Source organism: Canis lupus, chromosome 8 (assembly GCF_011100685.1).
Source record: "Canis lupus familiaris isolate Mischka breed German Shepherd chromosome 8, alternate assembly UU_Cfam_GSD_1.0, whole genome shotgun sequence".
Taxonomy (NCBI): Eukaryota; Metazoa; Chordata; class Mammalia; order Carnivora; family Canidae; genus Canis; species Canis lupus.
Genome location: NC_049229.1, coordinates 63,173,273 through 63,186,217, shown reverse-complemented (window position 1 = coordinate 63,186,217; position 12,945 = coordinate 63,173,273). Strand labels below are relative to the sequence as shown.

The window sequence follows — 12,945 nt, the reverse complement described above, 5'->3', positions numbered from 1 at the left end:
AAATGCATCCAGAGTCCCAACTCTGTGCTAGATGATATGGTGCTCGGGGGTGAGGGGCTCCAAGGGGAGGAGCCCAAGGAGGAGCACCTCCCCCAGACCCAGGGCCCCAAGAGGTTTCTAGGAAGCAGGAAGCAGGAGGGAGTTAATCAGACCAAGGGCCTGAGGAGGGGAGCCGCTCACACTTGTGACTGGCGCATGCAGTGGCCCCCAGGTCCCCTGCCAATGACCCCAACCTCTGCAGGGTCCCCAGCCCGGGAGCCCACACAGCTTGCATTTCAGTGGCCTCCTTGCCTTGAGCTTGCTGTGAGCAACTTCTTTCTTTTTTTTTTTTAAGATTTATTTATTTACATGGGGGGAGGGTGAGAAGGGCAGGGATGGGTGTGGAGCAAAGAGGGAGAGAGTAGCAAGCAGACCCCGAGGTGAGCAGTGGCCAGGACCCTGAGATCATGACCTGAGCCAAAACCAAGAGTCATACTTAACCGATTACACCCCTCAGACACTCTCAGCAGCTTCTTTATTCACAGCTGCAGGGTGATGGAGCCCCAGAGCCCTTGTGTGCTCTGCACCCTGTGCTTCCACCCAGGGCTCCTCCCCACCCCCAGGCCTGGCATGTGCACATGGCATCAGACAGCCTGGAGTTGTTCCAAGAACCCAGGACTGGGAGTCCAGAGCTCTGTGCCCCATTCCCAGCTGCCCCCCCCCCCAGCTCAGCAGGTGTCGCTGCCCTCCCTGGCCTGTTTCCCTTACCTGTAGGGGAATACCTAGGGCATTTCACTGCTCAGAGGCATCCCTGCAGACGGAAGTGCCTGCCAAAGTCTAGGCCAGGCGGTGGGGCCGTGCTTGGCACAGGGGCTCCTATCCTGGGTGCTTTGGGCACCGTCTCTGCCCACGGGGTACCCACCTCATGGGGGGAGGAGAGGGTGTTCCACCCTCTGAAGGGGAGTAGCCGAAGGGACTATCAAGCAGAAATAAGTTGTAAGCAGACACAATGAAAGAAGCCGTTGGTCCAGGATGGGATGGGGACCTCAAACAACAATGATCCGTGACAGTCACCGAGATAAAGCTCCAGGGTGCAAGGTGCCCAGCGCCCAGGTAGGAGGGCCAGGCCTCAGACCCCTAGCCGGCCAGGGGAAGGAAGTTCCCAGGCCCCTGGACTCTTACGGGGGTACCGTCCCAGGGTGGTGTCTTCAGCTTCTCTGACAGCCACACCGTTGGTGCGGAGAACACCTGTGCTGCAGAGAGAGGACGCATCCCCATCCCCTTGGGGGCCCCTGCCTCGAGTCGCCCCCACACCCCCGGCCCACGAAGCACACCTTTCCTCCTCCAGCTGTCCGCAGCCCAGGCCTTCACCTTCTGCCATCGATTTGCCAATTAAGCCATTTGACGGCCGCCTCATTCTGATTTAAGGGTATTGGCTGACAGACGGAAGAGGCTACAGAACGGTGTGGCCACCAGTGTGGCCGGTCCCGCACACCATTAACTGCAGACAGTGAGCAAGCGTGCTGCTCCCTGGGGGTGGGCTCAGGTGCACATGTGTGTATGTGCGCGTGTGTGCCCTGGGGCTCCCCAGCTTGCTCTACAGATACTGAGCACCTACTGTGTGCTGGGGATGAGACTAGACGGCAGGGATGTAGAGATACACGAGGTGAGCTTCTGCCCCCTCACGAGGGGGGATGTGGATTAAATACACACACACACACACACACACACACACACACACAAGCAAGTTAATAAATGAGGTGCTTGGAACACCGGGGTGGCTCAGTGGTTGAGCATCTGCCTTTGGCTCAGGGTGTGATCTCAGGGTCCTGGGATCAAGCCCCATGCTGAGCGGGGAGTCTGCTTCTCCTTCTCCCCCTTCTTACCCCCCACCCCCACCCAGCTCATGTCTCTCTCACTCTCTTCTCAAAAAAAAAAAAAAAAAATCTTTTAAAGAAAAAAAAGGGGGCAGCCCAGGTGGCCCAGCGCTTTAGCACTGCCTTCAGTCCAGGGCGTGATCCTGGAGACCCGGGATCGAGTCCCACGTCGGGCTCCCTGCGTGGAGCCTGGTTCTCCCTCTGCCTGTGTCTCTGCCTCTCTCTCTCTGTGTCTCTCATGAATAAATAAATAAAATCTTTTTGAAAAAAGAAAGAAAGAAAGAAAGAAAGAAAGAAAGAAAGAAAGAAAGAAGAAAGCAAGCTGTTACACAAATAAATAAATAAATGCTTTTAAAAAGTGTGAGTGCTGTGAAGGAGGGGGAGGACCAGGGTGCTGGAAGGGAGAAGGAGAAGGGGTCGGGGTGCTCCTCCCACCCCAAGGCTCAGGAGTGCTCGGCCTTCCTGATGCAGCTTTATGATCAGAGAGAAAGCTTAGGGTTTTGTGCACCCACCACTGCCTTTTTTAATGGTTATTGAGGTAATGCATGCACATAGCTTGAAACGTGCCACAAGCCTAGTGAGAAAAGCAGAAGCCCCCTGAAAGGCCCCCCGCCCCCCCAGTCACACCCTTGAGAGACAACCACTTCGGGTGTCAGCTGTCCCCGTCCTCCCTCCACGCTCTAAGCGAGGACTGTGCCCTTATGAGAATTCTCTTTCCATTTCGCACATTACCTGTTGACGTGCCAAGATCGGACAGAGCGCCGCCCCGTCCCCACCCCTGCCTACAGGTGTCCCCGGGGGGGGGGGGGCGCTGACTCGCGTCCACCTTAGCGGGACCGCGTCCTGTCTGCTGCGGAGCCCCCTCGTAGGTGATGGACGTGCTCCCCTGGAGTCAGCAGTGCCTCTGGAAGCGGCAGGTGGCTCTGTCCCCGTCCCCAGGGAACTTGCACACTCGGCCCTCCCGCCCTCCCTCTCCCCTCTTCCGTTTCTCTCTCCAGCCTGATGCTGTGGTGGGGATTTTTTTCAAGATCTCTCTTGAATCACAGACTCCACAGCAGTCAGCCAGGGAAGTTAATGTTCTTTTCAGAATGGACTTTCTCTTTGGAGCTTTGGGCGAGGGGCGGTGGCCAGGAAGGGTCGGTTCTTACAGAGTGTGGCAGGTAGAGAAGACCGGGTGGCCTGGGGCCATGGAAGGCCACCGAGGGGTGGAAATGAGTTTCCTGTGGGGTCGGAGCCAAAATGAGCCTCCAAGGTCGTGGGAGGAAACCGAGTCCTGGCTGGGGAGGAGAGCGGCTCAGGTCACAGAGGTCCCCAGCCCTCCTGGGTGCTCTGGAGCTCGCAGGGAGCTGCCTCCGGCTGAGCACTGCCAGCTGAGCCCTTCCTGCTCCTCACTCAAGCCCCAGGCCAAGCGCCGCCTCCTCTGACGGGCTTCCTGGGCTGGTTTGGATCCTTCTCCCCAGCCCAAGCCCTGGAGCTGTCACTTTGCCTGATTCCCGTCTCTGCTTTCTGCTCTAGGCAGGTTGATGTTGGTGTCTACAGGTGCATGTGCCCCCGCGTGTGTGTCAGGGACTGCGTGCACACTTGCACAAACATGCGAAGGGGGGGTGGCCATCTCGCCTTCCTCGTCCCTCTCCCTGACTGTGTCCAGCACGTAGTCACTAGTCCATGACTTTCTGTGGCTTGAATGGAGGCTTGTTTACACAGACTTGCCAGATTCTACTTTTTATTTATTTATTCATCTATTTATTTGATTAAAAAGTGACAGCACATACCTGCGCAGAGAGGGGAGGGGCAGAGGGCCAGAGAGAGAGAGAGAGGGAGACTCTCAAGCAGACTCTGAGCTGAGCCCAGAGCCCGACACGGGTCTCGATCCCACGACCCTGAGATCATGACTTGAGCCGAAATCAGGAATTGGGTGCTTAGCTGACTGAGCCACCCAGGCGCCCCCAGATCCTACCTTTTAAATTAGCAAACTCAAATAAATAAATAAATAAATAAAAATTAAAAAAAAAATAAAAACAAAAAAATAAATTAGCAAACTCTACTGAGATTTTTGGTAAACTCGGTGTTTTCTCTCCCTCCGGGTGAGTGAAGTAAAATCTGCTTTTCGGGTGGCATGTGCCCGGTTCTCGATGCCTGGCCTGTCCCAGTTGGGGCGTCCTCCACCCTCTGCCCTCCCTCCGAGCCCTAGGCTCCTCCGCCTTCTTGCTGGGCTCAAGCTGGACTGCGTGCGTGCTCAGTGACTCAGCGGCCCCCCACCTGCGCCCCGAGTGACCCGGCCTCCCTCCCGCCCGGGTGACACCCTCGGGCCCCGCCATCTGCTGCCGCCTCCTCCTGCCCAGCGCGCAGGCCACCAGCCCAGCCCTCGCCCCCGGCCTCCCGCCGACCTGCACAGTCGGGATCAGAGCTGGGCGGGAGGAGGACGAGACCGCTGGGGCCCGGGGGCTGAGGACGGGAGTGGAGCCCCGCGCCCAGCCGCCTCTCGCTGAGCTTCCAGGAGCGAGACAGTCACCTTGAGTGCGCCTGGGATCCCTGGGGTCTTGAGACTGGAGCTGTCTCTGCACCAAAACCTCCTGGGCCAGGTGGGGCCCGATGCAGACACTTGAGACGCAGCCGCTCCCATCTGTCACTTTTCCCTGCTGTCCCCCTCCGTTCCTGTAACAACACCGCGCCCCCAGGCGCCAAATCCAACCTCCCCGCTGCAAGTGGAAAGCACCGCGTCTAACTGTACCGGGAGCCAGGTCAAAGCTGGGGTGCTCCGAGGAGGGACTGCCTTTGGCCGGGCCCCGAGCACCGACACATGGCCGTGGCTGCTCCGGGACCATCTTCCTTCCTTCGGGACCTCGGCTGGATTCTTGTGCTTTGCTGTAGGATCAAGCCTCAGTCTTCCAATTTCAGCACCGGTGCCCTTTTCCCCGGGGCCCAGGCAGTCCAGGGCTTGCTTTTCCTCAGTGGGGGGTCAACACACAGGCTTCTTTTGAGTCCCACAAGCCACAGTATCTCTTGATTATCCCCCGCCACAGTCCTCCCTCTGAGAAGAGATTGGGCCCAGAAGGGGCAAGGGCTCTGTGTGTCCCCATCTGCCTTGGGCTGAGATGCTTATTTGGGCGCATTTATCCCCCCTGCCCTGCCCCCGACAAGGCACCCACCTGCTGTAGTGGGAGATGGAATGCCATCCTGGTGGTAGGAGGCAGGCAGGGGTGAGCGGCTTTGTCTGCCTGGCATGCCTCGAGCAGTGGAGCCACTTGGCACCGCAGGCCAGTCATTGACAGACAGACAGGCCCATTGTGGGCATGCTCAGTCCCAATGGCTGGGAGACCCAGACGGGTCCTGCTTTTGGGGGGGCCCTTTTGTCACCAGGAAGCTCCATCCCTCACTGAACTCATCTCTGTAGACAGGCTAGGTGGAGGATGTGGGGCAGGGCCAGGGCTTAGACAGGAATCCCTGATTTAAGGAGGCCTCCGATGGCTCCCCGCTGCACTCGGAATGAGATCCAAACGCCTGGCCCTGCTGGCTGGGTCCCAGGGGCGAGCAGAAGCCCATGAGACTCACGGACGCCAGCCTTCGGCTTGCTCAGCCAGAGATGCCTGAACAAGGACACCCTAGGGAGGTGGTCCAACAGTGGGCTCAGCTGGAGCGCGAGGATGCTCGTCAGCTGCATCCCTGGCTCACCTTCCCCCAGGTGAGGGAGGAAGTGGCGCCGGGTTAGAAAGGAGTCTGCTGCTTCTCACGGTCAGCGACACCCTTGGTGGCTCACACGGGCTTTTCCTGGCTTCTGACCCAGGTTTGGAGACCTCTGCAGGCCACAAAGGCAGCTCATTGTGGGTGGATGTGTGTGTGTGTGTGTGTGTGTGAGGGGGTGGCTATGGGCGAGAGTGTATGGGCACTCGTGTGTGTGTGTGTGTGTGTGTGTGTGTCTGTGTGAGTGGGGTGTATTTGCATGAGTGTGTGTTCTGGGGTGCGGGTGGAGGGGAGGATGAATGCTTTTGGAAGGGGGAGTCCGAGGCCTCTGAACTTTGCTGAAAACAGACCCTTCCGTGGGGCACAGGAGGCAAGAAGCGAGCCAGCAGCCCTCCCTTCTCAAGCTCCTCAGAGCTGTCCCTACCTCCAGCTCCCACAGCAGAGCAACAGGATAAGGGGGGGACTGGTCAGATCATTGTCAGTGGGACCCAAGAGGGGTGCCTGGGGCCTGCCCCCACCCAGGCCTGCCACGCCGGCAAAGGCCGCTCCTGCAGAGGCTGTGGCTGGTGCACGCGCCCCCGGAGCTGCAGGCCCAGGGCTCCGTGCAAAGAACGCGGAGGGTCCACTGCTGACCAGCCCTTGGCCAGGGCACAGGGGTCCCAGGTGGAGAAGCCACCACCTGCAGGCAGGAACCCCAGACGCGGCCAAGGAAAAGCTCACTTCCCTTTCTCTTGGTTTTAGGAACCAGGCCTTGTAGGGAGTCGTCTGTGGCCATCCCTTCCTGCACCAGGGTGCAGATGCCTTTCTTTGCTTTAGCGGGATGGCCCAGGCTGGCTCAGAGCGCCGCGGAGCCACGCTGGGTCCCAGCGAGCCTCTCTGGCATTTCCGGAGCCCCACGGGTACACAGTAGGTAGGACGTCTGTGCAGACGGCAGTGGAGCGTGCCCGGGCCCGCGCCTTGCTGCCACCCCTCCGGCAGCAGTACCGGAGCTAACAGACACTTCCGGAGCACTTCCTCTATGCCAGGTGCTCGTCTGAGTGCCGACCTGCATTAACGTCCCTCCTCCTCTCAACAAGCCTATGGGACGGACACCCTTATGGTACCCATTTGACCGGTCAGGAGACTGAGGCATAGACGGGTTAAGTGGCTTGCCCAAGATCACACAGCTCGACGTGGTGGGGCCTGGGTTTACTGAGCCGTGACCTCGCAGCCCTTGGGCAGCGTCCCCCTGAAGTGCCCTGCTAGTGGAAGGACAGCGCAGGGAGGGGCCAGGTGGAGCCATCTCCCGCTGTAGATAAAACCCCAGATTCCACTGGGCCTCCGTGAATCCCAGGAGGGCTTGGGGAGTGGGCTGGGGCAGCAGCCCAGAGAGTAGAGTGGTCGGGGCCTCAGCTCTGGTGGAGGAGGCAAGCAGACCAAGTCCATTTCTCAGGAGAACCTTCGAGATAGCGTCCCCCTCTCCCCTTGCCGTGCCCAGGCTCTAGGAATGCTCCCGGCGGTGGGGGGGGGGGGAGGCTGTGCCAGCCACAGGTGCCACTCTGCTGGGTGGAGCCCCTGCCCCACCCCACCCCCGTCCTGTCCTGCCTGGGAAGCTGGCTAGGACCATTGACAAGGCCCTGGGGCTGTCCCCTTGCCTTGTCCTCAGTGTCCCTCCAGCCAGGCTTGCTTCCTGCCAGGCCCTCTGTGCCAGCGTTTCCCTCCAAGGCCCCGGGGACTACAGAAGGCTCTCCTAGCCAGCAGGCTGGCCGTGGAAATGTCACCTCTTCTCCCGCAGAAGAAATCCCGCTGATATCCTCCCCTCACCCTAAAGAGGTGGAAACTCTGTGCCCTCCATGCTTTGCCCATTTCCATGGGGTTCCAGGCCCCTTTCTTCATCTCTCCAGTATCCCTTCTGGAAGGCTCTTCAGCGTTATCTCCCCTGACCCAGACCTGCCTGCTCCAGTTGATCTTTCAGACCTGGCCCAAGACTGAACATTTATTAGGGAGAAAGCCGTGTGGGTTTGGGCTCCGAGGTTATTCCCATTCGTGGTTCCTGGACTCCTATTTCTGATGCCCACCCTCCCCCTCGAATATTGATGACAAATGTAGGATTCTGGCTGGAGCCCATCAGCGTGGGCTCTCCCTATAAGAAAACGCACCCCCTCCCCAATTTCCCAGACCTTGCAAACTCAGAGTCGGAGATGAAACCCACCCAGCAAAGTCAGAACTGCTCGAAGCCCCTGGGAAGAGGTAGGTGGGCAGAGGGGAGCGAGGAAGGAGACCCAGGGACAAAGGCTGGTTTCCACGAGCCCATAACAAACAAGGCAACTGTCTGACCCCTACCAACCCGGGGCCTCTGGGAAGTGTCTGTGAGTATCTCCATAAATAGGGTTTGGGGGATGTGCTGGGTTAAAGCAAAACTTTTGGAACTCTCCAGGAGGAGGGTGGTGGGAGGTGATAGGATCCAGACCCCGAGCCAGGGGACAACCCTTGCTGGGGGATGCTGACTTCATGAAAAGCTGTCTGGGCAAGGATATGGTAGGAGCAGGTAGCAGTCCAGGCCCAGACACCAACCAGCTCAGGGACCTTGGGCAAGTCACCGCTCTCCCTAAGCCTCAGTTTCTCCATGAGATGAATCCCTTAACCGCAGGCCTAGCTTCTCCAGGGGACCATTGGGAGAGGGGACAAGAAAATCTGTAACAGAGAGTGCTTTGCACAAAGCGTGATGCACCGCAGGAGGAAGTGCTGGTTTGCATCTCACATTTCTAGAAGCCACCATGGCTGAGCCTGACACCCCGAGTGAGCACACTTTGCTCACTCGGTCTCAGAGAAACTGAGAGCACACAGTTTCTCTCTGTTTCGTGAGCTAATTCTGCTGCAAGAAAAACGGGAAGAGTTAATAGCTATGATCTCAGGGTGTCGCCTCCGAATGGGCCTGAGAATCCCACCCGTGAAACTGCTAACAACCACCCTGCAGACCCTGCCTCCCCTAAACTAATTCACCTAAGACTCTATCCCATAGGCACCAGACTCTCAAGTCTGGAATGAGCTTCAAGTGGCCCAACATCAAGTGTTCGAAAACCACTAGGGTGCACTCCTTTAGTTTGAAACTTTACTACCACCACCTCTGCCACCGTCAACCCAACACCACCACCACCGTGACTAATGCCAGCATCAGCTGCACCATTACCATAACCACCACCATCAACACAACCACAGCCACCACTATTGTCACCACTGTCGTCACCATAGCCACCACCGTCACCACCTCCACCCACATTACTATTCCCACCACCTCAAACCCCATCACTGCCACCAGCATCACCTCCTCCGCCATCTTCTTCATCACGTTTTCCACTTACCTCTGATCACACAGAGGGGGCTGCAAAATCCAATCTCTGGCACCTCTCCTCTTTTCACCCCCAAATATTCATCCTCACATCTGCTTGCTCATAATCAAAGAGAGCAAAGCCTGACTACATGTCCTACTAGGCTGACCATACGTTCTCCATTCTCATTTGTCCAGAATAGTCCCAATCCATGCCTGTTGTCCCTGCTTCATTATTAAAAGCTCCCCTGTTTCGCCCTCAACCGTGCCCTGGTGTGTATGACACTTTACGTGGTCACCCTCATTGAGACCACCTCCAGTGTCCTATTGGCCCCAAAGAGGGCCAGCAGCCCAAGGATGCTAACCTGGAACAGAACCCGGTGGGCTCACTGGAAGGACACGATACCCCCACCCCAGTCACTGGTCATTAATGGATGTCCCTGCCTCCCCTCCCAGGAAACCACTGAGAAAAGAAGAGAACGGCACCAGTGTTGCTGAGTATCCCATGACCTCCTCGCCGAGCAACAAAGGGGCCGACGTGAACAGCGCCGTGGTGTGAGTCTGCAGACTCTGGACCTGCTGGTCAGAGGGGCACATTGGTGGCTTTAGTGAACACGGGAGAGCAGGTGACAGGAGCTGAGACCGGGCTTGTCTGGGACTTCTGAAGAAGACACCATCCTCTCCCCAGCCTTGCCCCAGGTTGCCCGTCTCTTTCCTGGCTTGTATTTGATTTACCATCTCCCAGCCGCGCTCTGACGAAGCCAGGGAATCTGTCTGCTGGGCTGGGGAGGCCTCCCACTTTAGCCAAGAGAAAGGTGATCCGGGGATCCCTCCCCAGCTGGAAAACCTCTCCTCCTCCCCAGCAAGCCCGTCCGCTTCTCCATTCACCTTGTATCCCCACGGAAGCCGTCGGCACAGCCATGAGATGTCCCCTTCCAAAGGTGCTTCCCACCCATCTGTCTGTCACCCCCTCTGTGACTGTCTCCCACCCGTTCCCACCACACCCCGACCCCTGGCTCTTGACTCCTGACCCCCTGCCACGGAGGGCTGTGAGCCCAGCCTGCAAAGCCCCCTCCTGACTGAGCACGCAGAGGGGCTCTTACACCCAGACCTAGTGTCTGACCTTCCAGGGGCCAAACAACTCCCCGAACACCAGGCCGAGGCGCCAGGAAGGACAGAGGCCCCTCTGCCTGTCCTCAGACTCATTCCCACACCTGATCCTCATCGGAGCTGATGCCTCGGTGTGAGCCAGGCCCTGCCTTCCCCCGGCGGAGGCCACCCTTGTGCCAAGCCCACCGTGGGCACTCTGGGCTAGGCTGACCCGGCCTGGCACTGGGTCACCCCTACGACCCCCTGAGGCCCTGGCCGGGTACTCAGCCCCCCTCTCGAGTTCCCTCGGCCTCCCCTCACCCACCAGGCACTGGTGTTCTCTCGAATGTCTCTTCCCGAGGTCCTGTGTTCTGAAAGTGCCGAAACCTCCAGAAGGCTTGGTGGACAAAGGGAAGGAAGGAGGATGGAAGGTGAGGCCTCTCCAGGCCTGGGAATCCCAGGTGGCCCCTGGCCCCGTGGGCATGTCACTAGCCCCGTGGAGACTGTGGCCTGTGGCTTGGCCTCCCCCGGTGGATTGGGAGGACATTCCCCACCCGAGGGTTCCCTCACGTCCCATCCAGTTGCTCAGAAGGAACCAGACACATTTAACGGCTCTACCCTCCCCGCGTGGGGACTTAGCTAGGTGGACCCTGCCTGCCGCCCAGGCCACCAGTGTAGTTCCCAGGAGGGCATTTGGGCCATGGTGAGACTTGCCCATACAGGTAAGCCTGACAGCACACGAGTCCCCATGTGAGCCCAGACCTTGGAAATCCATTGTCCTGGAGCCCTTGGGCCCCTGGAGTTGCCTGTGTTCCGTTGTGTTTCAGAGAGCAGAGGGGAGAAGGTGAGTTGCTGTGACTCCAACCCAGGTCCTCTCCCCAAGGTCAGCAGGAGGAGGCTGAGGATAGGCCCAGGCCCACACCCTCGCAGAAAGGGTCTTTCTTTCCAGTTCTCCTTCTGTGCGAGGACCTGTTTGGGGTTTGAGTTTGGATTTTGCTTTCCTTGCCTACCTTAGCGTGACACTGTGCCACCGTGACCTTGGCCATTGCCCCAAGCCGGTGAGTGCTCTGTGGTCCTCTCCGTCCATGCCTTCCACTTCCCAGAGGGATGCAGAGCCAGTGACAAGAGGCTAGAGGGTGCAGGTCTGCAGCAAGGCGCCTTCCCTCACGCTGAGTCCCCAGCCGTTTCCTGAACAGATACCCAAGCAGGACCCCCGCCCTGTGCACAGGCCACCCCAGGCTCAGAAGTGAGGGGGAAAAGGGAGAACCTGGTCTAAGGGGTCATGGAGCAGTGGGCAGCCAGCCTGGAGAGACATCCAGGGAAGCAGGGCACAGGCCAGCTTTGCACAATCCCACTGGCCCCACCTTCCCTGACCCAGGCTTCAACCTAGGAGGTTTTACAATTGGCCAAATCCTTCAGGCCCTGGCAAGGCTCCCCATGAGGAACCTTGACGACCACCCACCACGCTCTGGGGCCAGCATCCCCTTCCCTGGGGCCACAGCCAAGGCTCTGGGAAAAGCAAACATTTGTGCGTAAGTTCCCCCAAATTGGGTGTGTAAAGCCTCTTGCTCAGTTAGTGAAACCAAGAGAAGAACCCAGTTTAAAAAAAGAAAAAATACCCACATGAGAATTCAACCCACCAATCCTAGAACTGGCCATTTGGAAACTCTCCCACGTGCTGCAAGAGAACTTCACCGGATTTTTGGCTTCAGTGACAAAAAGTGTCCCTAAAAAAAAAACCCCACAGCCTGGCATTTGAGCTCAGAACTTTCATTTAAGGAATGTATCTGCAGTCCCTCGACACAGACCAATCCTCAGACTTGCCCAGACTTTGAAGCTGAGAACGAAATGCACATTTCTTCTCTGCGTTTTCTCAAATAGATATTTTTTAACTGTCTCCTAGTTGAGCCCAGCTTAGAATGGCATATAGGATCTCCCAGAGTTTTTAGGTGTTCCTTAGAAGCTTCTAAAGCAAGTTTTGGAAGACTAATAGCTGTAAAAAATATAGACCTATATATTATATATAGTTATATATATATATATATATTTAAAGAGATATCTATATCTATACAAAGTTCCCGTACTCTCTGGCTCCGTACAAAGGCCGACCTCGACACCCGGGTCGCGTGCGCTGTCTAATGCATGAATGTGAATACCCTGAGGCCTGCCTTCCCGACGGTGCGCCAGGTGCACGCAGGAAGAGGCCTCTTGTCTCTAGGAGTCCCGACTCCAGGGGCGGATGTCAAGTCTGTGCGTCTTGTCCACCAGCGAGCCGCTGCTGTGGCCGGAGCAGGACCGCCAGCACTGGGGGGCCATGGACGCTACTTACAAGGACGGAAGTACCATGCCTTTTTTATTTTCAATAAAAATGTACTTATAAAGATGATGGTTGGTTGTCTTCTGGGGTGGGGGCTGGTCCTGGGCGGTGGGGGGCGTGGGAAGGAGGGAGGGTGCTGAGTGTGGGGGGTGCTCCTGCCCTGAGGCCCTGCTACAAACCCAGGGCCGGGCTAGGTGACTCGCCTGCCTTATTTCCGTTCAGTTTTCTCCTACTACCGCAAGGCCGGCGTCTATGGGGACTCTAAGGTACCCAATCCTGCCCCTCTCCCCCGACCCAGCTATCTTGATCCTTGACTCCATTGAGAAGAGGGTGACCAACTGTCCCAGTTTGCCAGGACTGGGAGGTTTACCTAAAACGTGGCTCTTCCAGGGCTAAAACCAGAGAAGCGCCAGGCAAACAGGACAGGCCAGTTTCCCTGATTTGCTAGGAATCGGGCCAGGCTGGAGGGGAGATAGGTCAGGCCTGTGGCCTCCGCTGTGTCCTCCCTCTGGCCAGACTCCAGCCCCTCTCCCCCAGAGTCGGTCCGCAGCACCCCTCCCCAGAGCAGCCGTAAGCAGAGGGAGCCCGAAGGGCGCAGGCTGGCCCCGGGGTCCCCGGCCCCCTGGATGGAGTGGAGGGTGAGCAGCCTGTGAGGGCGGACTCCTTCCCAGCGCTTCTGGGAGGTCCCTGTCCGA

General features: G+C 58.0%; 1 protein-coding gene across 3 annotated transcripts in view; it reads left to right on the top strand.

Annotated features, from left to right (window-relative positions):
- Positions 1–12,319, top strand: part of PRIMA1 (proline rich membrane anchor 1) — a 60,037-nt gene extending 47,718 nt beyond the window's left edge. For 2 of the 3 annotated variants that reach the window (XM_038545601.1, XM_038545600.1), the window contains exon 5: positions 9,301–12,319. In XM_038545601.1, the coding sequence (XP_038401529.1) occupies positions 9,301–9,403 (103 nt within the window). In that variant the 3' untranslated portion in view covers positions 9,404–12,319. Of the gene's footprint in view, positions 1–6,278; positions 6,448–9,300 lie in introns of all 3 variants that reach the window. The other variant, XR_005363713.1, reaches the window with a different exon arrangement.
- The last annotated feature ends 626 nt before the right edge of the window (positions 12,320–12,945 follow it).